This window comes from Populus trichocarpa, chromosome 7 (genome assembly GCF_000002775.5).
Source record: "Populus trichocarpa isolate Nisqually-1 chromosome 7, P.trichocarpa_v4.1, whole genome shotgun sequence".
Taxonomy (NCBI): domain Eukaryota; kingdom Viridiplantae; phylum Streptophyta; class Magnoliopsida; order Malpighiales; family Salicaceae; genus Populus; species Populus trichocarpa.
Window position 1 is genome coordinate 9819150 of NC_037291.2, and position 27362 is coordinate 9846511.

The 27362-nt window shown below is 35.0% G+C and overlaps 1 protein-coding gene across 3 annotated transcripts; it reads left to right on the forward strand.

The window, feature by feature from the left end:
• Nucleotides 1-8994: 8994 nt before the first annotated feature.
• On the forward strand, nucleotides 8995-20237 carry LOC7457168 (myosin-1). 3 transcript variants are annotated; one of them, XM_002310601.4, is made up of 24 exons: nucleotides 8995-9372; nucleotides 9799-10557; nucleotides 10745-10846; nucleotides 10937-11080; nucleotides 11166-11316; nucleotides 11428-11455; nucleotides 12363-12528; nucleotides 12669-12732; nucleotides 12855-12868; nucleotides 12943-13027; nucleotides 13190-13293; nucleotides 13416-13554; nucleotides 14142-14260; nucleotides 14618-14770; nucleotides 14863-14952; nucleotides 15282-15359; nucleotides 16080-16238; nucleotides 16526-16732; nucleotides 17223-17428; nucleotides 17547-17682; nucleotides 17902-18031; nucleotides 18156-18302; nucleotides 18559-18626; nucleotides 19360-20237. In XM_002310601.4, exons 2-24 carry the CDS (start codon nucleotides 10144-10146, stop codon nucleotides 20017-20019), a joined length of 3564 nt encoding a protein of 1187 aa, XP_002310637.4. In that variant the 5' UTR covers nucleotides 8995-9372; nucleotides 9799-10143; the 3' UTR covers nucleotides 20020-20237. The 3 variants fall into 3 exon arrangements, with proteins under 3 accessions (XP_002310637.4, XP_052310451.1, XP_024461151.2); XM_052454491.1 differs by having other exon boundaries at nucleotides 10172-10557; XM_024605383.2 differs by lacking the exon at nucleotides 8995-9372 and having other exon boundaries at nucleotides 10316-10557; nucleotides 10732-10846.
• Nucleotides 20238-27362: the final 7125 nt, after the last annotated feature.

The window sequence follows — 27362 nt, forward strand, 5'->3', positions numbered from 1 at the left end:
TGTTCTTGAATACAGGCCAATAATTTTCCAGCCAAAAAAGTAGAAAGAAGGAAAAGTTATAACATTATTGATAAAAGCATCGTCTAATTGGATTTCATCTGTTTCTGCTTGGAGCTTTGTTTCCATGCTACTTCCACCCTGCTAATCTCCACAAAGATTAGACAATACCCATGTTATAATTAGATCAAACTATCCAAGCCCACATGGATAAGAGCGAGCAGGGACATCATAGATTTCTTGTTTCTCCAATTTCATGCCATCCATTCCTAAGCTCGCCTTGTATGACATGAAATCATATTATTAACCCTTCAGGGCGGAAGTCCTGTGTATATAACTATACATGTTCCACTGGTTAGCCGTCTTGCCTCCCCAGCATCTTCCACCAGCTGTTCTGATCAAAAAGGAGCGAAGGTAGCCTGAACTGAAAGGAAATAACTTGGAGAAATTAAGCTTTTTTCCATTCAAGTTTATCTGCAATGTCCTTTAACGGGATAGTTATTCATGCAGTAGGATAAAGATTTTGAAAGCTCATATCTGAGTTGCAATATTAGCTTTTTTTAGAGAAATAGTAAGTTAGTAACATCAGAGGTGAAAGTAGCAATGTGCCATCTGGTGTAATCCATTACAAGAGAAGAAACCTTTAATCAGAACGTAACGTTTTAAGGTCAGAGACAGTGGACCTGAGATTTAGCTTTCGCCGGTCTCCATAATAGCTCTAAGATAGAAAAGCCCATGACCCGTTATTGTTCCTTCTGGCTTCCTTGTTGGAAAGCTTTTGGAAACAAAAGAGACTGCTCAATTTTATTTTATTTTTTTTGCTTGCAAGTCTTTATCGAATGCTAAAAGGGCACTTCCTCTGATCCTCTCTATCGAGTTAAGACCTTTTAATAATTGAAGTTGGTTTGGTCTACCATACTCATCTTCTTCTTTAATATCCACTTTACTGATATGGGAGCTACAAACACATGGGGCATTATGGCTGCACCAGCCTTTTCATTCTTTTTTTAATTATTAACATGAATATCTGAACCTGTTTATCTTGATTAATTTCACGGGTTCTAAAATTAACGACTATGTAAGTCTCCAGTGACTTTAAAATTTATGGGACTCGAACTGATAATTTTTAAAAAACAAATCTAGAACCTGTCCAGTTAAATTATAAGTCTCTCATAATTAGCTTTTTTATTCTTGATATTGCTCATGATTAGCTTTTCGATTCTTGATAGTGCTCTTCCTATTTCTTGCACTGCTTCTCTTGGGTACAAGTTTGCTAATGTGACAGTGGTCCAATTAGTCTTCAAAACTGGCTAGTGGAATTGTTAACATCGAGCTATGATGCTTCAATTACAACCCAGATAGCAGCAATCAAACTCAATCCTTTTTGTCATCATAATCATTTGGAAATGGTCTGAATGATATTTAATTTCTCATTATACATGTGAAACAAGTTGTTATTGATGCAGAAAAATCCCATCTTTTGATGCTAATTATCTAGATATGGACACCACTAATGTCGATATATATTCCTTAAATTACTAGTTTTCAACAGCAGCTTGCATGTAATTAATGATTGATTAAGCAAACAACTTGAACTTGTGAATGTTTTCTTGAGATTATGCTCATAAAAACATGCCTCAATAATGATGTTGATTGCCCCCACTGTTCATCCTCATGCTATGAATGATTTGTCTCATTACTTCCAAATCTCAATGCTAAAGAAAAGATAATCTATTTCTGGATTAATTAAAATCTTAGTTTAGGACGGCCATGTCAACAAGTACAAAATCACGATGAGGTTACTCTGAAATCGGTGGTCTGTCACACTTTTTGGTTGGTGAGGGCATGTTATGTGATATCATATTGAGGCCCTTTTCATTGCTTAAATTAATCATACAAATAAAACCTATCCAATCATTCCAAGTGCGATAAACTCTTCTAAAATTGTTTTTTTTTTTAATTCAGTTTTAGATATTCCCAAAACTCTTGAACACGCTATTGAATGTAAATAAAAACAGTAATTCTGAGAGGTATAGCTTAACTAGTCAGATTATAGGTTTGCTTTCTAGAGATCATCGGTTTGAATCTCACAAACCTCAGAGCCACTGGAGGCTTATATGGCCGTTAATTTCAGGCTCTGTGAGATTAGTCGAGATACGCGCAATCTAACCCGGACATCCTTGTTAATAATAATAATAAAAAAAAAAACAATTCCAATCATTTAAAATGATATTAATATAACATATAAGGATGAGATTGCATTGAAATAAAGTATGATAATCAAAATAAAATATAAAAAACAATATTGCTCTTTGAGCAGTGCCATCCACTTGAATATTGGCCTTCTGTCCCTTCAGTTCTTCATCGAGCTGAATGATCACAGACTGAAGTTCCTTCTTTTCATGTTAGGTCCCTTTCTAGGTTACCTACACCAAATGATAGAAAACCCTAGATTCGTGTTTTCCCATGGAGGGTCCACTGCGTTTGAACGTAGAAGCTAGGAGTTTGCTAATGGACAAAGGAAGAAGAGAGTTCCTATACGAATGATTCATCAAAAAAGAAAAAAATTGTTTCTTTTCGTTCTATAAGCTTTGGTCACTTTCATGCATATACGTACGTGGCCATTACTATAAGAACTTAATTTCTTCGTCCATCATGTAGCAAACTCCTCGCAGTGGCTATAAATCCCATTGTATTTTATATTTTAAGGATTGTAAATATTTAATTGTATTCAATTTATCATTTTAAAGTTATTCATGACTTTTATATATCCAAAAAAAAAAAAAACTATCGCTAGAATATTATAAAGAAGAAGGAAATACTTCTTTTAAAAAAATAAAAATAAAAAACTCAGCACGTGAACGTGCGCACTTACACATGCAAATCCTTCAAAATCGTTGCATGAGCACTCGTCTAACACGAATGAGGCTTTTCGTGACTTCAATATGTGCAAATCTTTTGATTTTTTAATTTCAAACAACTACTATCATCACAGAAAATTAGTAAATAAAAATAAAAATACCAATAAAAAATTTTTATCAATAAATTACAGTGAATTTTACTGACATGATAGTCTCTCGTTGAATGGAATTACAGTGAAAAAAATTAAAAAAACAAAAAAATAAAAACGATAATGACGTGTTATTCATACATACAAAATTACCGATGAAATTAACTCGTTGGTGAATTTTGTCTGTAATACTATCGATAATATTTAATTTATGACCTCGTAAGCGACCCCTATCTCCTCCTTTCCCATTTCTTCTTCTTCCTCCCAACTTTGCAACAAACAACCCCCACCCACCCAATTTTATTATAAATCACTGATGATAGGTTTTTCGATAAAGTATTTTCATCTATGAGCTTGTTAATAAAAATAGTGTCGACGAACTTAGTATCTAACCACCGACAGAATATTCCTTCGGTAAATTGAAAAAATAAGGGAAGTTAATATTTCAATGAAGTATTTTTGTTAATTATGTTCTTACTTTATTTTTATTTCATTTATAGTGATGGGTTGGTTTCAAGTTATAAGATGAGAGTAGCTCTCATGATTTTTTTTAGATGCATATTTACTGATTTTAAACATTTTGAATAATCATTGAAATGATTACTCAATTTTATCATATGCAATTGGAAAATCTAATTGTTTATGATGAATTTCATTTAAATAAATAAGAATTTTATTAATTTTTAGGTTTTTTCTTCTTTTGTTTGTTTTATATGTGTGTGTGTGTGTCTAAATGATTGGTACATAGATAATAACATCAAATTTAATTGTTTAGGATGAATTTCATTTAAATAAATTAAAATTTTATATTTAGGTTTTTTCTTTTTTTTTTTGTTTTTTTCTAAAACGAGATAAGGATGGAATTGAATATGATTGTGTTTTGGTGGCAATGCTAGTTTGACTAAAAAATCAATCATCTTTGTCTCTCTCTTTATAATGATGCTTACAAGGGAACGATAAATAAAGTCATTTGTTAGTCCTCTTCCATGGAGCAATGAAAATTTCAGTTGTGAGAAAGAATTTCAGTACAATATTCTTATATGAATCCTCACAATGTGCATGCTCAATCCTTCCCTTCATTGAAAAAGAAATATATATTGTTAAATGACCCTTGAAACCCTTAAATAGTGTTTGGAACGTGATTTCTTAAAATTCAATTTTTTTTATATATAAAATGAATTCTTTATATATATTTTTGGATTGTTTTGATGTGCTGATGTAAAAAATAAATTTTTAAAAATAAAGTTTTTTATTTTAATGCATTTCTAATAAAAAACACTTTAAACCGCCACCACTACAACAATCTTTAAAGACACCCAAGTGGATTCTTAGGAAATCACGAATCAGACTATTTATACTTACTTCAACAAAATAAACACGAGCCTCTTCGAAATTTATAGTAAAAGAAAAATCCATCGACTTTATAAATCGTGAGGGTTCAAGTCCCTCTATCCCCAAAAAAAAGCCCGCTCGACTCCCTAATTATTTATCTTATTTTCTCTTTTCGTTAACGGTTCAAAACGAAAAATTAGATTGATTAATTTTTATTATTCCTACTCGACCTCATGGAACCTTAATATTACCTTAAAAAAGACAAGATTTTGATCAGATTGTAAGAGAAAAAACAAGGGGTTGAGATGGGCCTGCCCAAGATTTTGATCAGATTGTAAAGACAATCAGAAGAATCCAGTATCAGTGCATTACACCTTACGAAGTCAACATTTGCCGGCTTTTAAAAAAGGAGTCCACGTGTCATAAGCTCCTTCTCTCAATTCCACATTTTGCCGCCTCTAACCGTTCGATTTCGATCCAACGGCAGCACATTAGTTTCTGACTCCCTCCAATATTTGCTGACTTTTGTACTCTTTTTTTCCTCCATGCCAATTGACATAATCACCCTTGTATCCTCTTTTGTGTCATCATCCTATTTTATTTTATTTTTTATTTTATTTTTTATGGGGCCATCTACTGTGCTCTGATTCCTTTCTTGTGTAGCTATCATCCCTGTGTGTAAGTTTTATGATTCCAGAAATTGTGGATAATCATGGACAAAATGATTACCTATAGCGATGTGATCATAGAAGATGCTAAATTTAATCAATATTTCAAATATTATGCGATGTGATTATATGATATAATAAGCTCATCTTTGTCCAAGGTAAACAGCATTTAATGGAAATTTATTTATTGAACTTGTGATATGAAAAAATTGAGGATGATAATGATTGCCATTCTTCTATCCAATATACTTATGGTTTATTTGGCGTTGCGATTAAACAATTATTTTATTTTTTTAATTTTTTTCGTTTCAAATTATTTTTTTAATGGTTTTTTATTGTTTTGATATACTAATCTAAAAAATAAAAAAATATTATTTAAATATATTTATAAGCAAAAAAACACTTTAAAACACAACATCCACAATACTTCACGACATTCGCTGAGATTGTCTTGCAATCATCTCAAGCGGACCCAACTCCAAAACACCGGGTCTCGTCCGTGTTTGTCCGGATCATGAATCGACCGGGTTTTGCTGGGTTGTTGTCCCGGCTGGTCTTTTATTAAACCCGGATTGGTCTAGCTATCAGGTCGACCCGCCGAGCCAGAACGAGTTTAATAACTATGGTATTCAAAATGATGGTGTTTAGGTGGGAGATACAAGGCATTTACCTTCTATTTAAAGCATAATTAAATTCCCACCAACTTGGGATTTTTTTGTGAATTTCTACCGTGTCATGAAAACAATAAATTTTAAGTTGACAACCTACTATCTTAATGCTTTTAATTCATTTTCCATTTAGCCTGTGGGTGTTGGGTTGTAACAAATAACAATTACCAAAATATTTAAATTCAAATGGGTTAGGGCTAATCCTAACTAGGAAATTTAATTCATCAATGGGTTGGTAGCAAATGACTAGTGCCAACCAAGTGGGAGGATCGATATTCCTGCCAAAAGTTGCAGCATCAATCCTTTCCTTCTACACAAAATTACAAAAAGATAACCTAATATGGATTAAGAAATAGAGAGAAATTAGACATCTTGCCCGCGCACGGTCCACAGGGTGAATAATTTTTTTTTATTTTAAAGATATGATAAGTTAAAAAAAATTCAAGTCTTAAGTTATTGGTTAAATTGAAAATTTAAATATTTATGAAAAAAAATAACAATAAAAAAAACTAATAAAAAACAAAAAAAAAAATCATGTTTGAGTCTATTTAGATTATCAAACAATTCAATCTTAACCTAACTAAAAGAAAACCAAGAAAGAAAAAGAGTCAAATTTAAAAAAAAAAAACAACAAAATGGATCTAAAATCTAACATGAAAAACCCAGTAATGATGAAATCTAAAAAAAAAATTATGGCAAACAAAAAATTACAATTAAAAGAATTAGGACCAAACTTGAAAGAGTAAAAAATCATAGGGGGTGAAATTGAAAATCATTTGTAATATGATAGATTATTTATGGATTAAAAAATAACATGGATGGAATAGAAAAAAAAATTATTGAGGGCTAATTCAATAGAATCAAACTGATAAAAAATAAGAAAATAAAAGTTAAAAAAGAGAATTAAACTAAAAAAGTAACAAAAGAAAAGCTAAAAAAGAAGATCAAAATAAAACAATATCAATTTAGAAAAGGGGAAAAAACAAGGCAAACCTCTTAAACCTGGTGTAAGCTCTAAAAGCCGCATCCTATGAAATTTTTTACCCGAATTCAATTAAGAAGCATATTTCTCAACCAATTTAATTTTGAAGCATGAGATCTGTATAAAAATATTAATAAAAAACCCTGTAAAAGCAACAAAAAAAAATGAAAAAAAAATTTTGATAGAAAAAATCGTAGGAGGATGCAATTTAATGAAAAAAATAAAAATAATCTCAAATAAAATAAATATCAATTAAAAGAATAAGGATCAAATTTTAAAGATAAAAAAATTATATGGGGTGAAATTAAAAACATCTATAAAAACAAAACAAACCCGGACAAACATCCTAAACATGATCAATTCTTAAAAAGCTCGCAATCCGAGAAAGAAAGAGAAGGAAAAGAAAAGCAATTTCGGGCCAAATCATGTCAAACAACCATACACACACCACCCCAGGGAAAAAGAGGATACCGAGACGAATCAAATAATGCAGCAAAATCATGGTTACAATCATTGAAGCCAGTCGCACGTGTCGCCAGAAGGCAGCAGAGTGGCTGACGTGTTGAAGCGTGCGAGGCATGCGTCAACAACTTTTTTGTTTTTTATTTTATATTTACAAAACCAAAAAATTCCCTTAGAATTAAATAATAATAACACGCAAACTATAATGGAATTACAACCAAGCTCCTAAAGTCAAAATTAAAATATTCAAATGGTAAGAGTGACAAAGTAATTATATTGTTTAATCAAATATGAAACTACAAAAACACCCTTGTGCTGAAGGAATTTGATCATTTTATTCAAGGGTTATATTAGTAATTTTACTGTGTATTAAAAAACACAATTATCAAAATAACCCCGCATAATCCTTAAAATACATTTATGTCATGATAAAAAGATCACCTTACCTTGAAGCAAAGGCAAAAAGATAAAATGACAAAGGGTATAATAGTAATCATACTACTGTAATGAATAGTAATCCGTGTCTTGGGGCATAATAATATTGCTAAGTGGATTAGTTTTTTTCTTATAATAAAATAAAATAGTTTTTTTTTATTTTCTTTTTCAGTAGTGGTCACCTAGTTTTTGTCCAATGTAGTTGAGTGATCAAATTAGAGCCCGTTTGATTGTAGTAGCAATTGCTTTTCAAAGTGTTTTTTGCTTGAAAATGTATCAAAATAATATATATTTTTTATTTTTAAAAATTTATTTTTAACATCAACACATTAAAATGATCAAAAAATACAAAAAAAATTAATTTAAAGAAAATAAAAAAATAAATTTTTTTTAATTTTTTTAAAATATAAAAATAAACAGGATATAGAAACACAAACGCATCAAATAATTAAACAAAATTATTGAGAACCACGGTGCTTAAAAATAAGAAAAATGATAGCTATTCTACGAGAAATTTACAAAAATTTAATTTGTAGCATTCCCAAACTTGTATCCAATTTGATAAGACCTCTACTCGAATTATTAGCTCGATCAAGAACACATACTCATGAAACAAATGTGGTTGGTAGTGGCAATTGCCAATTTCATTATATGCCCAATATCATTTCAATGTATTCTATTTTTCAAGAAAAAAAGAAAATAATCCTTTTCACTACTCTTTTATGTAATCTTTCTGTGAGCATTAATTTATTTTTCACATCTCTTTTATGTAATATTTTTAAATGTCATAAGAAAATTTAGTTTTGATACACAAACTAATTTAAAAAAACCCTTGGACTTTACAACAAAGGAATACAAATACAAATGACTGTAATATGCTTCACTCATCTTAAAAAAAACATAAAAAAAATAAAAAGAAAATGCTAATTAATAATAAATGAAAAAGTGGAGGGTAAAACGGTAAGTGACAAAAACCCACGTGAGTAGTTAAAAGCATAGTTTTCAGACCTGACTCGGTGGTCGGCCTGGTCCAAGACCCGGGTTTCGGGTTTTGACCAGGTCACCGGATAGCCCGGGTTAATTCTTTTTTTTTTAAAATCAAAATAATATCGTTTTAATAAAAAAAATAAAAATCAACGAGTTACAACTGAGTTTTTTATCGGCTCAAAACTATGATTAAAAAGTCTTGTTTGATATTGAATTTTTTAAAAAAAAATTAAATTTTTTTAGTTTTAAATTTTTTTAGATATTTTTAAATTATTTTAATTTATTATTATAAAAAAATATTATTTTATTATAAAACATTCTTTACTGTATTCCTAATCACGCCCTTACATTCGTTTGGTACGAAAAAAATAAAAATAAAAAATTAAAAAATCAAGTAAAATACTTCAATTTGTTTTTTTTTTAAAAGAGAAGCTTTCTTGGTTTCCTCTCTTTATTTTTATTTTATTTGTGAAGCAGAGAAAAAGCTGCTTCTTCTCCACAAGCCTGCCTGCCTCCGCCTCCTCCTCCCATTTCAATATTCTATTTTGCTACTAAATTTCTCTCACTTTCTCGCAGACCAAACAACACTCCTCTCTCTCTCTCTCTATACCTACAGTTGCTGTGTCTGCTATTGAGCTGTTAAGTTTTTGGCCTTTTCTTTTTATATAGAAAAAGAGAGCTTCATTTTTCACTGTTTCACTTCACTTTTTTTTGTATGTAGTAAGGTTTTTTTCTTCTTTTTCTTGAGATCGATCTGCCAGCTTTGACTTACTTTGCTTTACTGAGAAGGGTTTTTGTTTCCTCACAAGAGCCAGTTTAGACCATTTCAAGGTATGCGAAGAGATGCTTCTTTCTGTTTTTTATTTTCAAATTGTTAAGTTTGGAGTTGAGATTTCTGGTTCTTACTGTGAATGTTAATGGGTTGAAAATGTGAGTTTGGATATTAGATCGGTTTGATTCAGCACATTTTATTTGCTTTTAAGTGGGAAGAAAATGAAGGAAATTGGAGAAAAGTTTGGTTCTTTGATTTACTTATTATTTTGTTTTTTGGTCTCTAATGGAGAAAAATTGAAACTTCAAACTTCAATATTCAAGTTTTGATCTTTTTCATTATTTTTTTAATTATAAATTTTGGTACCTTGCTTAAAAGCATATACAAGTCAAGTCTTACAAGCATTGTTGTCTTTTTTAACCTTGTAAGTGAAATTTGTGATTCAGGAAGGTATAAAAGTTTGTTAACTTGCTTAATGTTTGCAGAAACTAGAGCGGTTTTCTAGTAACTCAAGTTTGAAGAACGGAGAGGAATTTGAAGAATTGAACCATTTTTTATTTATTTAGGATCCGTGAGAAGTATCTGCTAGTGAAGGGTTGTATTGATTTTTCTTTTTTGGGTTACTTGAAGGACTTGGATAGATTTTTTGAGGTGTTGAGCTTGTGAATGGTGGTGACTAAGTATCGAGGGAGCACTAGGGCTGGTTTCTAAAACTATGGTCCCCTCCATCAAGCTGTATCCAAATAAGTTTTAAAGTGTGGCCTTGTGATAAGACGTTTTTTTAGGGTGAAAAAGCTAAAAAGTTAGCCTTTTAATTGATCCTTTATCTTATGGCATCTGTTGGAACTCAATCGTCAGGATCAGAGAAAATGTTACCGAAATCCCAGGTCTTGCCTTCTCTAGAGTCGATCAAATCTTTGCCAGTTGATTTTAGGTTCGTGGGTTCGCCAACATCTGAACAATTGGAAAAATCTGTGGATGTGAAATCATTAAATAGCAATGCAGTCTGTTTGAGTTTTCCAGAAAAAAATGATATAGGGAATGGCCTTGTTGAGGGAGCTGAGGATAGTGTTGGCAATGATGTCAGTGAGGATTCACCTTATAGTCGGACTGCTATCTTGATTGAACAAAGGCCTTCTGTGGGTGATGAAGATTTGGACACTGTGGTTATGCCTTTGCCTTCGATATCAACATCTCGCAGGGAACGCAGGTGGTCTGATACCAGCTCCTATGCTACAAACAAGGTACCCTTGCATGAATGGGATTAGTTTTTGGTCTGATTATGGCTAAATTCTTGCAGTTTTGGATGCATATTTATCTAGAGGCTGTGGAGGTTGATACTAAATTATGATGAAGCTATTCGGATTTAAGTTGATTGATTAGCATTCAATTCATTGATCTTGTTACCTATGTTAAAGTTTACCATTTCAGAAACTTCAATCTTGGTTTCAACTTCCTAATGGGAATTGGGAGCTGGGGAAGATTTTATCAACTTCAGGGACCGAGTCTACTATTTCTCTCCCTGATGGAAAAGTAAGTGAAATTTTCAGAAATTTTTTTAAGATGTTTTTGTGGTATAAATAGTCAGGGATGTTTTAATTTGACTTGCGTTTCAAATCATAGGTTTTAAAGGTGAAAACTGAAAGTCTTGTGCCAGCAAATCCTGATATCCTTGATGGTGTAGATGATCTCATGCAACTTAGTTACCTAAATGAGCCATCAGTGTTGTACAATCTTCAGTATAGATACAATCATGATATGATTTATGTAAGTGTTTGTGTTAGTATTATGTTTGGTTTTGAATCAGTTAGTGAAATACTGATTTCCCCTAATTCTTTTGAGTGCAATTTAGACAAAAGCAGGGCCAGTTCTGGTAGCCATCAATCCTTTTAAGGAAGTTCCTTTATATGGAAATAATTACATTGAAGCATATAAGAATAAATCTATGGAGAGCCCACATGTGTATGCCATTACAGACACGGCCATCCGGGAAATGATACGAGGTGGTTTAATTTTTCATATATTCTGAAAGATTGAGTTTCTGGTGGTTTGTGACTTTCTGAAATTTGTCATATTTTGTAGAGTTCTTATTCTTTTTTTTCCTCTCTCTCCAGATGAAGTAAATCAATCTATCATTATAAGGTTAGTACAGTGTGAGTAATTAAGTTTTTTTTTTTGAAGGTGCTTCTTCAATTAATAGCTTATCAGTTAATTGTTCCTCATGCTGTTTGCTTCTAGGCAGTTTGAGTAGGAACTCATAATGTGGCATTTTGTAGATAGTTTATATGACAAGTTGAAACCATGTGTATTTCACACCTATGTCAATGTTCATGTTGAAGGTTTAGTGGATGTTCATCTGGAAATAACATCTAGAGAGATACCATCTCGTTATCCTTGTGGTGACCAGAGTTCTGCTTTTGTTATTATATGATATAGTGTTCACTGTTAACATACAAGACTAAATAATTTGCAGTATATAACAAAGGCCATGAAAAAAGGGTGAAGCTACTGGAGAACGTAATGAACTTTAACTATGATAACTTCCTTGCATCCCAGCGTGTTAGAAATAGCCCATCCACTGAAAAAATGGGTTATAGATTCTGCAAACCTAGCCTCATTGTCTGCTCATGGACTTATTGCTTCTCTTGTCTTCTTTGGGTATGCAAAGTCCTTGTGATTATTTTATTTGAGTGACTCACGCTATCATGGAGTATAATCGAGGAAGAAATTCTATCTTTCCTTTGAACTCTGCTTGGTCGCGTACTTCTCACTTTCATTTGTCTTGTGTGTTTTGGATTTTGATGATCTAGAAGTTTTTGGATGGTTTTGGATTTATACTAGCACGTGCCTCCCTTTTGTGTTCTTTTAACCAGTTTATCACTTTCTCAAAATGATACAGTACACGTGATGCATATCATCCAATAAATGGCACATAACATGACATACCAAAGAAGCACAAGTTTATAGCATTTTTAGCAGAAGTTTAAAGTGTTTTTTTTAACATTCCTTGTACACATCTGAGTTCGATTCCATTTGTTTGTTGCCTCAGTGGTGAAAGTGGAGCAGGAAAAACAGAGACAGCAAAGATAGCAATGCAATATTTGGCTGCTCTTGGTGGTGGCAGTGGGATAGAATATGAAATATTGAAAACCAATCCTATTCTAGAAGCCTTTGGTAATGCCAAGACATTGAGGAATGACAACTCAAGTCGCTTTGTAAGCTCCATGTTCTTTGTTTGAAACATCACAGTGTTCTTTACTCTTTAGGTTAACCTACTGGTATTGAGGGATGACAGTTATTATTGTCATCCAGAATTTAATTTTAATTATCAATACTTGTTCTGAACATGTTGCAGGGAAAGCTGATTGAAATCCACTTTAGTGAAACAGGAAAAATATCAGGTGCCAAAATTCAAACATGTAAGATTGCTCAGATTACTGATGCACTTCAATGATGTTGGATATATTTTCCTGTTCACTTTTTTGAAATTTCTGTTACTGACCGAGTTATGAATCTATGTTCGTTCTTGTTTGGTGCACAGTTTTACTGGAAAAGGTAATTTTCTATTCCTCTTTCATATTGCCTGCATCATTTTTTTGAGTTGCCAATTTAATCTATTAAATAAACAGTCCAGAGTGGTCCAATGCATGGAGGGTGAGAGGTCATATCATATATTTTATCAGCTTTGTGCTGGGGCTTCACCAAAACTAAGAGGTATGTACTGCCATATATTTTCTCAATGTGTTCAAATTTTGATGCATATTTTAAGAGCGCACCAAGTTCCTTTCTTTAAAAAGAGCATCCAAATATACTGATTCCTATGTAATAATAACAAATGATCCTACCCCATTTCTGCTGTTTCTTTCATGAGCACAGAGAAAATAAACTTGAAGATTGCAAGTGAATATAAATATTTAAGGCAGAGCAATTGCTACACAATTACTGGGGTTGATGATGCTGAACGCTTCCATGCTGTTATGGTTTGTTTTTGGCTTCCCATTTTCTTGCATAGTTGCTTTTAATCTTCAATTTTTTTTTCGCTTTTATGTTGAGACTAGAGGTTTTGCATGCCAACTTGCTTATAGCTGCTACAACTTTTCAGGAAGCTCTGGATATTGTTCATGTCAGCAAGGAAAACCAAGAGAGTGTATTTGCAATGCTTGCTGCAGTGCTGTGGCTTGGAAATGTCTCATTTTCGGTTGTTGATAATGAAAATCATGTTGAACCTATGGCAGATGAAGGTAAGATGCTTTCAAAAATTGGATGATTAACATATTTAAATTCATCATATCCATTGTTTCTCACTATTAGGAAAAAATAATAATTCTCTTGACTTTTTCTCTTGAAAAAGTAATAATGTTCAGAAGTAAATCTAGAGAAGAGTTGCTTTGATTGATTGGCCACCCTGCATCGACATGGACATTGAATATGAATGACAGCTGAACTTATGTTGCTAGTCATGGATGGTTTGACAAATATAGTCATGAAGGATTAGGTTTTCGCACAGTAATTAAAACAGACTGGCAATGCTAATTAAAATGCTGACCTCCCAAGTAATGAAACATGCAATAATTGCAATAATGCTATTTCTGTTTGTTTCATTTTTCTGTTTTAGTTATTTTGTGAGGATGAAATACAACTATTATATGTTGTATTAGTTCCAACAGCATCTTATATTTGATCTTATTGATACTTCTTAGAGTGATTGTGCTTGTTTCTAGAGGCAAATCAAACTCCGTTTTCTTCTTTTTCCTTGGAAATTATTTGGTATAGTGTCATCAGCATGTGGTCAAATTGTTGCACTGAGGCTTGCTTTTATCATGTTCAGGTCTAACCACTGTTGCAAAATTGATTGGATGTAATGTTGGGGAGCTTAAGCTGGCTTTATCTACTCGCAAGATGAGGGTTGGAAATGATACAATTGTCCAAAAGCTAACCTTATCACAGGTGAGAAAATGTCAAAAATCAGCCTTTTCTATAGTTAGATATTTAAGGGGAAACTCACTGTTGCGTTTGACTTACACTTGCATATATAGCAAGGCAACAAGTATATGCTTGCCTCTCATAAGCGACGGATCTAAACAAGCACCAACATCCTTTTCAAACTTTCACCTTTAAAACTGTAATATTGGACCACCCTGCAGTCTGTCTGGAGGTGGTATCTATTTGAAAGTTAATTGAATTTTAAAAACATATAGATATGTATGAATGCAAAGGTCTTTACTTGAGCTCCTGTTAATAGTAATTTTCCATGGAGTGCATAAAGAGATTCAGTTATGAACAATTTTTTCTTCTACTTTTCAGGCAATTGATACAAGAGATGCTCTGGCAAAGTCGATATATTCTTGCTTGTTTGATTGGCTTGTTGAACAAGTCAACAAATCACTTGCAGTTGGTAAAAGGAGAACCGGCAGATCCATCAGCATTCTTGACATTTATGGATTTGAATCGTTTGAAGTGAGTTTAGTCATCATCCTACTGTGATATTCTCTCTGTTTGTGAGTTGAATTTTGATATATGGCATTCTATGCTATTTACTGTATCTGTAGAGAAATAGTTTTGAGCAATTCTGCATAAATTATGCGAATGAGAGATTACAGCAACACTTCAATCGTCATTTATTCAAGTTGGAGCAGGAGGTAAGTATCTTAAAACATCTTACAAGACTCCTGGTTTCATAGTTGAACTCAAGGCAATAATGGGTGAGGGATGTCTTAAAATTTCACTCATTGATCCTCAATATCCAAAAGTGAGTTCTGGAATTCTTCTATTTGTTAAAAAACAAAATTTCTGTCTCCTTGGGGGAAAAAAGGTTAAGAATTCTGACATATCATTATGATGGATTAGTAGTGGTTTCAACATCTATACATGACACAGTACTAGGCTTTTGAGCTTCTGTAGCCTAAGAAATTAGGATGCATTACTACATTTGCAGTGCATGTGTTTACAAGATGTTCTTGTCTTCCAGGAATACATACAAGATGGCATTGACTGGGCCAAGGTTGACTTTGAAGATAACCAAGACTGTCTCAATCTTTTTGAAAAGGTACAGAGTAACTCGCTAGAATGTTTCATTTGTGCTTTTTATTTGTTTCTTTGAATTGTAGTGTTGGAAATAGAAACATGTACCTCTATTGTAATATTACTGTTTCGAGCCTGTTGAATATACCTTGATATGATAATTAAATTGATGTTTCTGTTCCTCACCGCATAATGTTTTGTGGACTATATTCAAACCTGATGGTTATTTCTATGGTTAACCAATGCATTTTTGCATATCTTGAGAAGGATAGGGATTCCATCAATGTTGAATGCAAGTTTCATACCCTGTCTTCTTACAAGTCAACTGAGGTCTTGAGGTGCAAATGGGATAGTTTCTTGACGTGGTCAGCAAAAGAAATACAAAACGTGTTTTTTTTAGAGTTCTAAGAAACTCTCAAGAAAAGCTATCTAAGCTGACTCCCTTCTTATCATGAGTGTATTTCTCATTTTTTTTTTCTAGTTTGTGTAATAGAGGTATAGAAAACCTGATACAATGAGACTTTCTTCTTTTTGTTTGACAAATTAAAATTAACAAATGTGGATGATCGTGCACAGTAAAAATGGATTCTTAAAATTGTTTTCTGCATTAGTTCTAATGCTCAAGTTTCATAGTTTAGACAACTTTACTTTTATCTTTTATGCAGGAATTTCTTGACTTCTCTCAAATTTCTTCTGTTTTTGAAATTTGAATTTATACAACCTGAACCTTTTATCTTTTATGCAGAAACCTTTGGGCTTATTATCATTACTGGATGAGGAGTCCACCTTTCCAAATGGCACAGATTTGACATTTGCCAACAAGCTTAAACAGCATTTGAACTCTAATTCTTGTTTCAGAGGAGAGCGAGGCAAGGCCTTCAGTGTCAGCCATTATGCTGGCGAGGTATTGGCCTTTCAGTCAACAAATAGTCCATTGTGCTTTCCTTTTGTTGTGACTCAAGTGCTTGTAATGGTCAAAATTGACCAACAAATTTGATATGGCACTGTTTGAAAGAATGCCATTGTTCAGATCCCTTTTACTGTTAGTGTGACCCAGCCAGCTGTGGACGACTGTGCTTTTGATTCTTTTAGTTTCCCTTAAGATTAAAGTGATTTAACAATGTAGGTGCCATGACCTTTTGGTCATGAAAAGGCTACCTCATTTAATGCTGTCACTGTGTTGAATTTCAGGTTACTTATGATACAACTGGATTTCTGGAGAAGAATAGAGACTTATTACACTTGGACTCTATCCAGCTTCTCTCTTCATGTTCATGCCATCTCCCCCAGATATTTGCTTCCAATATGCTTACACAAACTGAGAAACCTATAGTTGGTCATTTATATAAAGCAGGTGGAGCAGATTCACAAAAGCTAAGTGTTGCAACAAAATTTAAGGTATATTACGTTCTGTTGTCTGTACCCAAACCTAAAACTGGGATGCCCTAAGGTTTACAATGGCCATGAATTATTTTTCTTTTATTTTCGTTGCCTAATGATACAAGGTTTTGTTCACTATCAAGAAAAGGGTTTTGTAAGCCATTATTTATCAGATATTGATTTGTGATGATCAAGAATATGAACTGTTCAATCCTGATAGTTAGGAAACTTGTTTCTTTTTAATTTGGATCAGTTGAGAAAGAGTTTGTTCTTAATCAACACTTGTATTATTGATGGTAGTGCTTTGAAAAGTTTCCTGTAAATCAGATGTATGTTGCTGTTAATGGTAAAAAAAGGGATTATCATTATTCTCTTGCATGTTTCCCCTTACATCTGAATGGTTAGGCTTTTATATTTGATGTGTCAAGCACAGATGAGTGAATGCTAGGTAACAATCTAGCTTCTGCTTGTCCCAATAATTCTATTAACCTAGCATTTTGGTGTATAGGGCCAACTGTTCCAATTGATGCAACGTCTAGAGAACACAACACCACATTTCATACGTTGTATAAAGCCTAACAACTCTCCTTCTCCTGGGTCATATGAGCAAGGACTTGTATTGCAGCAACTGAGATGTTGCGGAGTTCTAGAAGTAGTTCGTATATCAAGGTGTGGATTTCCTACCAGAATGTCACACCAGAAGTTTGCCAGAAGGTAAAGAAAATTACTCTTTCAACTTATGTGACAACTTCCAGAATTGTCTGATTCCATAGTGTTTAGTATCTCATTTTGCTTTTGGGATGCTTATTGCCTGACACGATTTTTGCATCAGATATGGTTTTCTTCTGCTGGAAAATGTTGCTTCTCAAGATCCACTCAGCGTATCAGTTGCAATTCTTCATCAGTTCGATATCATGCCAGAGATGTATCAAGTTGGCTACACAAAATTATTTTTCCGAACAGGACAGGTGAAATGGAGAATCTGCATATGCACACTAAACACATGGAAACCTACATGCATACGAACAAACATACATACAAATGACTATTAGATGTTTATCATACATGGCTTCTTTAGATGGTTTTGAGATTTTTTTTTTTCCTGGGATAAATACCATGGATTATTATCAACCTACTTTCAAACATGATTGTTAAACCTTTATGCTCATCTCGTACTTTTTATGCAGATTGGTGTGCTTGAGGATACAAGAAACCGCACTCTACATGGTATTTTACGTGTTCAAAGCTGTTTCAGAGGGCACCAAGCTCGCAGTTACCTCAGGCAGCTCAGAAGAGGAGTTTGTGCTCTTCAGTCATGTATTACCCTCTCTTTTCTAGTGTGAACCTTTGTTTACTTTAAACCATTGTCATACTTGTAAAAGGAAACATAAATTATATGTAGGTATGCCTGTGATGATGACTTATTTATTCCTTCATACAGTTGTTCGTGGAGAGAAATTCAGAAAGGAATATGCAGTCTTACAACAAAGACATAGAGCTGCTGTTGTTATACAAAGACACATCAAAAGCACAATCTGTAGGAAAAAATACAAAAACATGCATCAAGCATCAATCTTGATACAATCAGGTATTCATAAGTTCTGTCCTGGACTTGTGAGTTTATTGCGGTAAAGTCAGATATCTTTGCTCATCTGAATGATTGAGATCAGAGTTTGCAAGGAACAATCTCTGGGTTGGGTTCCTGGAGGTTGTGGTCTAGTTGGTTTCAGTCAACACTTGAGATTGTTTACATTTTCTGTTTGGAAATGTTTAAACCAAGCTGCTTTGCTTTTATTAATAAGATGGTCTGTCTGTTATTCATGAAATTGTCTGCTATGCTGCAGTTATTCGTGGATGGTTGGTGAGAAGATTTTCAGGTGATGTAGGATTATTGAAATCTGGGGCAACTAAGGTACTTTTCCATCTTCTTTTTCCTGTACACCCATTATAACTATCACTCGTTTGCTAATTTAATCTTGCTTCCAATTTTGTTGTCATTAGTTCCCTATTTGATAGAATCCTGATTTGTTTTTGTATTTTTTTGTTGTCTATTTATATTGAACTTGCTATATCTATCTGTATGTATCTCAATTGCAACCTTTTACTATTGAAAAAGAAGCTTCAGGGATATCATAACAGAGCAATGCACTGGTTTCAAATGAGATTGGGATTGATAATTCTCGTCTCATGTATGTGCACCTATCGTTGTATCTATCCATACATGTGATTTGTGAGTATACTATATTAAATTGATGTAGATATATATCCCAGTCTGTCTGGTTGCTTGTCCTAAGGACTCTGCTCTATCCCCCGCCAAGAGCTTAATTTTATGAATTCCTGGTAAAATCTACATGTATATAATGAAGGTGAGGATCCAGTTCCAAGGATGGATCATATGCAGCCTGTCACTTAACTATCATATGGGCTTAATTTTATAGGACACTGCTGTGTTGCCCTCCCCCATTGTGAAACCCAACGTGTGATCTTTATTGGCTGACTGAAACAGTATTTAATGGTGTAAATATCTTTGGTGATTATTCGTTAGGGTAATGCTTTGGTCCTTCTTTCCTAAGAAGACACTGTTCATATTAGAGTCTCTTGTATTCTTACAGTTGAGATATTAAACAATTACAAGTTCTCAACAGGGCAATGAGTCAGATGAGGTGCTCATGAAGGCATCTTATCTTGCTGAATTACAGCGACGAGTTCTCAAAGCTGAGGCTGCTCTTAGAGAGAAAGAGGAGGAGAATGACATCCTTCACCAACGGCTCCAACAATATGAGAGCCGCTGGTCTGAATATGAGTTAAAAATGAAGTCCATGGAAGAAATGTGGCAGAAACAGATGAGATCCCTACAATCCAGCCTCTCCATTGCAAAGAAGAGCCTATCTGTTGATGATTCTGAGAGAAATTCTGATGCATCAGTCAACGCAAGCGAAGAGAGAGACTTTAGCTGGGATACAGGAAGTAACCATAGGGGTCAAGAAAATAACGGTGTGAGACCAATTAGTGCGGGCTTGAGTGTTATAAGCCGGTTAGCTGAAGAATTTGAGCAGAGGAGTCAAGTCTTTGGAGATGATGCCAAGTTCTTGGTAGAGGTAAAATCTGGTCAGGTTGATGCAAGTATGAATGCTGACCGAGAGCTCAGAAGGTTAAAGCAGATGTTTGAAGCTTGGAAGAAGGATTATGGATCGAGACTACGGGAAACAAAGTTGATTTTGAACAAGCTCGGAACTGATGAAGGTGCCCTTGATAGGGTGAAAAAGAAGTGGTGGGGCAGGAGGAACAGCACGAGGTATAGTTAGATTACTTTCTATAGTGAGTTATAGTTGTTGCTTTGTTTGGTGGTTAGCTCCTGGCTATTTAACATCCAAAAATTCTATAGCAGAGAAATTGTGATGAGTTTTGTTATACGAGCGATGTGGTGATGGCAGAGCCTAGTAGTTTTCATTGAAGCCTAAATTAAAATGTACATCATTCTTTTTCTATTATTACACAAGTTGAAGAAGTAGATTTTCTTCCATTGGCAGTGTCTGTTTCCTATTTAATCTTTTTTAATTAATCAGGAAATTCAGTCTCTTTATTGCAATTGTTGACCCGTATTGTTGACAAGGAAACTTCCATAAATGTATCCCCACCTGTAAGAAATTCTTGAAATCCTAGCTAGATCCCTCCTTCACGTTGATGTGGAGCAATAACTCTTCTTCAAACTCTTGTTTGATTTGACCTGCAAACTTTTAAGCTGTAAATAGTCCAGATAATTTCAGTCTTTGCAGCATCGATTTTTCAACTGCGAAGTCGGTTCCTTTACAAGCTCCTTCTGTATCTATTCACCTATTATTCCAGGCCTTGTGATTGCTGATTAGAGCTCCTGTAATGGTGGTTCCCAAATGTACCGTTTCTCGCCCATGACACAAGCAAAGTCTTCTCCTCTATGGATCACTCCCTATACCTTTCAAGCCTACCCAAACTAGAACCGTTCTTGTTTCAGAAAAAGATGTTGCTTATATTGGTTCTCACTAGCACTCCCTCCTGCCACTAATCATTCTGGTTATAATGACCGGAATTCCAAATCTCACCTGTCCACTCTCGAAGCTTTCTTTTATTCTACTCCATCTCGAGTAACCTGCCATGCTATGTTATGATTCTTAATTATGAAGTAGAAGCTGTGACTTTTTGCAAGATCGGAGACGCCAAACAGTGGAGATTTATTGAATCTTGTCGTTGTTGGCATTGTCGGCGGCGGTGGCATGAAGATATGGCAAGCTGTAATGGACGGTTCTGCCTCATGGACTCTGATGGAAAATTTTGTCTTTTTGATGATTTAAACTCAACCTCTCCAAAGATATCTCAAATCATCTACCTCCCCTGCTGGGATTATTATTATGGTGATGATGATGAACGAAAGTGCTACTTGGCAGAAGTAACAGAGCAACTTATTGCAGTGCAGTGAAAGAGCAAGTATCAGCCAATTACTGCATCGTCTCGGAAGGTGCAGGAGTAGAAGGAAATCGCATATACCACACCGAGCAAAATCCATTAATCATATAGAGCATGAGATAGATGCAGTACCTCCATTTCAAAGACAATAGCTTGGATGGAATGTGGTATGCCCCCTTACCAGCTTTGTGAGTTTCTTCTCTTGTCAATTGCTTAAGCACCTTCAGATATATATATATATATATATATATATAGAGAGAGAGAGAGAGAGAGAGAGGGAGAGAGGTGGATAGATATCTTTAATGCCCAACTTGTTAAAGGAGTCATGAAAAATTCTACTAGAAACTCCTTTATCAGTATTTTTGCCCGTTGGTCTTCTGATATGACAAAAATAAAACGGATAATCTTCTCTTCAAGGTTTTGCTTAATAAAATGTTTGTCTATCTCCACGTGTTTTGTTCAATCATGCTAAATAGGATTTTGTGAGATATCAATTGCAGCCTTACTGTTACAAAATAAGTTCATCTCCAACATGTTGGGACTGTAGCCTATTTACATTAGTAACCTTCTAAGCCATAGTAGTTCACAAAGCAATTTTGCCATCCCCCTAAACTCGGTTTCGGCTCTTGACCGAGCCACCACTTTTTGCTTTTTGCTCCTCCATGTAACTAAGTTTCCTCCCACAAATGTAAAGTATCTTGACGTGGATTTTTTTATCTAGAACATTCCTTGCCTAATCTGCATCTGTGTATCCCTTAACATCCAAGTGGTTATTTTTAGAGAACATCAGACCCTTTCCTGGTGTGGATTCAAGTATCGAAGTATTCGAATCAATGCTTTCATATGTTTTTTGCTTGGATTATGTATAAATTGGCTCACAATACTTACGACATAAACAATATCAGGGCGAGTGTGTTACAAGAAAATAAGTTTTCCCAGCCTTTGGTATTGTCCTTTATCCGTTAGTGCTTGGTCTGTGTGTTCTGTGAGTTTGTGATTTTGAACTATGGGAGTATCTGCTGGTTTGCACTCTAATAATCCCACTTTAGAAAGTAGATCCATCATATACTTTCTTTGGGACAAGAATATACCCCTCTGTTACCTTACCACCTCTATTCCTAAGAAGTATTTAAGTCCACCCAGATTCTTCATCTCAAACTCGGCTGATAATTGCTCTTGTAGTCTTGACTTAAGGAAGAGAGTGTGGTCCGCATTGCTTTGAACAAAGCCATACCTTCTCACAGTTGAGCTAAATTTCTCAAACCATGCTCGAGGAGATTGTTTTAATCCATATAGAGCTCGCTCCAGCTTGCATACAACGCTAGTTCCTGAAGATGATATAAAGCTTGGTGGGATATCCATATAAACCTTTTCTTCAAGGCCACCATGGAGGAAGGTATTCTTTACATTAAGCTGAAGTAGTGGCCAATCTAGATTTGAGATAGTAAAACTCTGATAGTATTTAATTTAGCAATTGGGAAGAACATCTCTACATAATCTATACCATATGTCTACGTAAATCCTTTCACCACTAGCCTTGCTTTGTATCGGTCAATTGATCCATCAATTTTGTATTGGTCAATTGATCCATCAACTTTGTATTTAATTGAGAATACCCATTTCCACCCCCACTATTTTCTTTCCTTCAGGTTGCGTTATCAACTTCCATGTAATATTTTTCTGTAAGGCTTCCATCTTTTCTTGAATAACTTGTGCCCATTTAAAGTCGGCCAAAGCGTCCTCTATATTATCTGGAGTATGACAAGAAGATAATGTTTTGGTGAAGTTCTGAATCGGATTAGATAGATGTTGGGTGCTCACATAATTAGCAACGAGGAATTTGGATCGTCTTTCTTCTGTATCAGGGGAGTACCTGTTAGGTGGCTTTCCTCTGTTGTGTTTGAAAGGTAACACATACTCTACAAGAGTATTTAAGTTAGTAGTATATGGAAGGACAATGAGAGAGCTTACCTTAGGACTGTTCTCAGTTTGAGATTCAGGTACTGCAGAGATAGGGGTTAGTTGGGTTTCTTGATTCAAAAACTCTCCATTAAGCTAATATTCATGTATTCCTCCAGCGCCATGTTCAGGCTCCCCTAGTTGTCTGCCGTTAGCATGTGCTGTACTGTCATCAATGGCATGTGCTTGACTGTCATCAGCGGGGTCTGTTGGATTACTAACAATGGTAGCTGCAGGGTCTACCAAATTATCAGGAGTGCTAACGGTGGTTGGAGCTGTCATGTCCAATTCAGATCTTCACTTCTAGGCTCCCCCTGAAGAACTAAGTTGGAGACCATAGGAGAATAGAAGTGTTCAGACTCAATAAAGGTAGCATCCATGGTAACGTAGAATCTTTTGTTAATAGTGTCATAACCCAATTTTTGATTTTTTGATTTTAATTATTATTATTATTTTATTTATTGAAAAATAATAAAAAAATAATGATGAAAAACAAGTAAAAATAAAATAAATAAAAATAAATTAAAATTTGGGTTAAGGGCAACATGATTGGAAGTTTAAAGATTTAATTAAACTCTTGACTAGTTTAATTAATGAAATTAAGAGCTTAATTGGAGAATTGATAAGTTTTGAGACTTAATTGAGCTTGAAATTAATTTAATTAATGAAATCAGGGACTTAATTGAAGAAATATCAAAGTTTGGGGTTAATTGGGGGCACAATTGAAATAGATTAAAGTACAAGGACTAACTTGTAAAGCGTGCAAAAAGTCAGGGGTCCAATTACAATTTAAATAGGGGCTTAATTACAAAACGTTCAAAACTTCAAGGGCCAAAATGCATATAGCTGTGAATACCAAAACGGCACCGATTCCTGTTACTGTTCATCTTCCTCACCCGACCGAAACGGACGCCCACCGCCGCACAGCCATTACTTCTGCAATTATCACACTTTATGGTTGGAAGAAACGGCATTGTTTTTTCTGGCTATAAAAGCCAAAGAGCGACTGAGCAGAAAAGGGAGGATGAAAAACAGAACCAGGGCTTCGGCAAACAAGCCTAACACAGAGACGAAAACGAGAAAACACAGAGGAGGGAGCTTCCATTCAACCAGCAGCACGTCGTGCCTTTATCACCATCGTCTTCGTCCTGAGCGAGGGGAAGGCAGGAGAGAGAGAGAGACCGAGAGAAAAAAAAAACAAAGGCAGAACCGAGGGGCTGAAAAAAGAGCCAGGGGAGAGCAGAGAGAACACGAAAAAGCCAGGGGAAGGAGACTAGACAGAGAGAAAAAAAGAAGAAACAGAGAACAGGGGGGAGTCGAAAAAAGAACTGGGGAGAGAACCTAGAACACGAAGAGAAGCCTGGGGAACGGGCAAATACAGGGGACAGGCAGGAAGAAACCAAGCAGAGAAAACCAAAAACAGAGGTGAAGCGAAAGAAAAACAAAAGCAGAGGAAGAAAGCAACTAGCCGACCAGTCCTCCATCACGTCTCCGTCTCCCTGCTTCCAGGTGAGTTTCTCCAGCTTTGCAAGATAATTCACCCACACTGTACACTTACAAATTTAATTACATTGTGTTTGTAGCAAGCGTGCATGAATTGTTCACGCACGCTTGCGGGTAAAAGCCAGCCGGGTCACTGGCCCAGGCCAGTGACCGGAAAAAAAAAATAAAAAATAAAAATAAAAAATATACATTCATGTATAAAAATAAATTCATTTTATTTGTTCATTAACTGATGTTGAAGTTATGAATAAAAATAGTGAGTTAAATTTATAGCTATGTAATATTTACCAACGCTAGAGTTGGAAGTATCCGTAATTGAATATTCACTGGTGCCAGAGTCAGGAATATTACAAGTAAACCATCATAACATAAATCAACAAATTTTTAGCAATTTAAGACAAAACCAGTAATGCAGCTTACCTCAGGTAGGGTGTGCTAGGTGTGCTAATACCTTCCCTAGCCACAACCAGTCCTGTACCATAGAATCTCTGTTGATCAGTTAGGGTTCCTAGTGACCGTAATATTAGGTGGCGACTCCTTAAACAAGACATTTTCCCATCAAAAAACAAGATGCCAGAAATCTGTTCTTTTCCATAAAAATTTTTAAGGCCGCCGCGATGTCGGGTACGACAAATAGGATCAAAACATTTGTAGCCCTTCTTATTTAGTCCATAACCCAGAAACAAACATTTAACAACACATGGATCAAGTTTAGAGCGTTGGTTCTTATGGAGATGAACAAAAACCATATATCCAAACACACGTTATCGGAGTAACAACACGGTAGGTAATGCAACATAAGAGGAAAACACTTGCAGGGGAGTTTTGAAATGCAGGACTTTAGAGGGCATTCTGTTAAGTAAGTATACAGCCGTACTCACTGCATCATCCTAGTGATGAGTTAGAACATTTATGCCGTGAAGAAGAGCATGAGCTATTTCCAGGATGTGGCGATTTTTCTGTTCAACTACACCATTCTGTTGTGGAGTCTGAGCACAAGAAGTTTCATGGAGGAGACCTTGTTGCTGGAAGAATGCTTTGAACCGATGGTTGATGAACTCCCCTCCATTGTCTGATCGAAGAACTCGTATTTTGGCTGAAAATTGATTTTGAATCATGGTGTGAAATGCTTGGAATATTGGGAACACCTCCTCCTTTGTCTTCATTAGGTAAAGTCAAGTCATTTGGGTTCATTGACAAATATAACAAACCAACGATGGCCAGTTGCAATAGTTTGTGGAGAAGATCCCGATACATTGGAGTGTATTAGAGCAAAAGGAATACTGCTTTTATTCAAACTCGTATAATAAGAGGTTCTATGGCTCTTAGCAAGGATACAAGTTTTACAATTAAATTCAATATCCTTTGATTGTAAAAATAAGTTTGGAAATAGGTGTCTTAGATATTTGAATGATGGATGCCCAAGGCGATGATGCAATAACCATATTTCCCCGTCTTGCTACTAAGTTGACGGTGTATGTGATGTGCCTTTCCATGGTTGAAATCATCAAGGTAGTACGTATAACTCCCTTCTTTTAGTACCACGTCCAATACTCTTCTTGCTGAGAACATCCTAAAGAAAACAAACATTAGAGTATATTAGTACCACACAATTGAGTTCTTCAGTTACTTAAACTCACATACATTAATTTATACTCACATACATTAATTTATTTGATAACGAAGGAACAAGAAGAGTGGGGGATAAAGTGAGTGAGGGTGAAAGTGACACGGTTCTAGCTCCTGTGGCTGGATACACGACTCCATTTGTGTTTTCAATTCAAGTCCTCTATGGTTGAGTTATGTGTGAGAAGTTCGTAGGATCAAAGGTCATATGGTTCATAGCCCCAGAGTCGATAATCCACTTATTTTCATCATGATGGCTATAACTATAGAAAACTTGTCCACAGTTACGTGGTGCCATAGGAATGGAGGAATCTACCACAGGGATAAGTGAGAATTGAAGTTCTGCCGTGACTGCTGTGGCTCTATCAATGCCTTCATCAGGTGTTGTGTTGCCCTTTTTCTTCCTAGCTTGCAGTTCATGCCACCATTTAGGGTACCCGTGTTACTTGAAGCATGTCTCACGGGTGTGTTTGGTGTTTCCACAGTGTGTACATTTTCCCCCATCGAAAGGTCCCTTTGGTTTAGAGGATGAGTTATGCTTTCCCATTACCAGCATTGGTGATTGGCCAAATCTTTAGCCTTTGATGACCATAACAGCACCACTAATTATGGTTTCTGCCCCTGCTGTCATCACTGCTTGTCGAGTATCCTCTCTTCTGACACGAGCATAAGCCCACTCAATTGTAGGAAACGGTTTTAGTTTGAGAATGTCACTACAAATATTGTCAAGTTGATCATCCAATCAATCTAAGAAAATATAAACTCTTTCCTATTGTATCCGAGAGTTATATTTTTGTATGTCTGTTGTACACTCCATGAGATTGGTGTTTCGAAAATCTATCTCACGCCACATCCCTTGTAAATCATTGTAGTATTTTTCGATTGATCCTCCTTTTTACCACATCCGAGTTATCCTACGTCAAAGTTCATAAACTTGTGACGTGTCAGTTCCATCAAAATATGTAGTTGCAATGGCATCCCACATGGGAAACATATGAAGTTTGCAACAAATGACTGATCCATTGAATTAACCAACCACCCTTTCACCACGAAGTTCTCAATGTGCCATTTATAGAATGTCGGATCTTCTTGTGAGGGTTGAGGGAAGTATCTATCAATA

Excerpts from the sequence above, each read along its gene's own strand:
- LOC7457168 (XM_002310601.4), top strand. The coding sequence starts at position 10,144 with ATGGCATCTGTTGGAACTCAATCGTCAGGATCAGAGAAAATGTTACCG. Across the intron at positions 10,847-10,936 it reads TTTCTCTCCCTGATGGAAAA|GTTTTAAAGGTGAAAACTGA; the intron begins GTAAGTGAAATT and ends TTCAAATCATAG. Across the intron at positions 12,529-12,668 it reads ATGACAACTCAAGTCGCTTT|GGAAAGCTGATTGAAATCCA; the intron begins GTAAGCTCCATG and ends AACATGTTGCAG.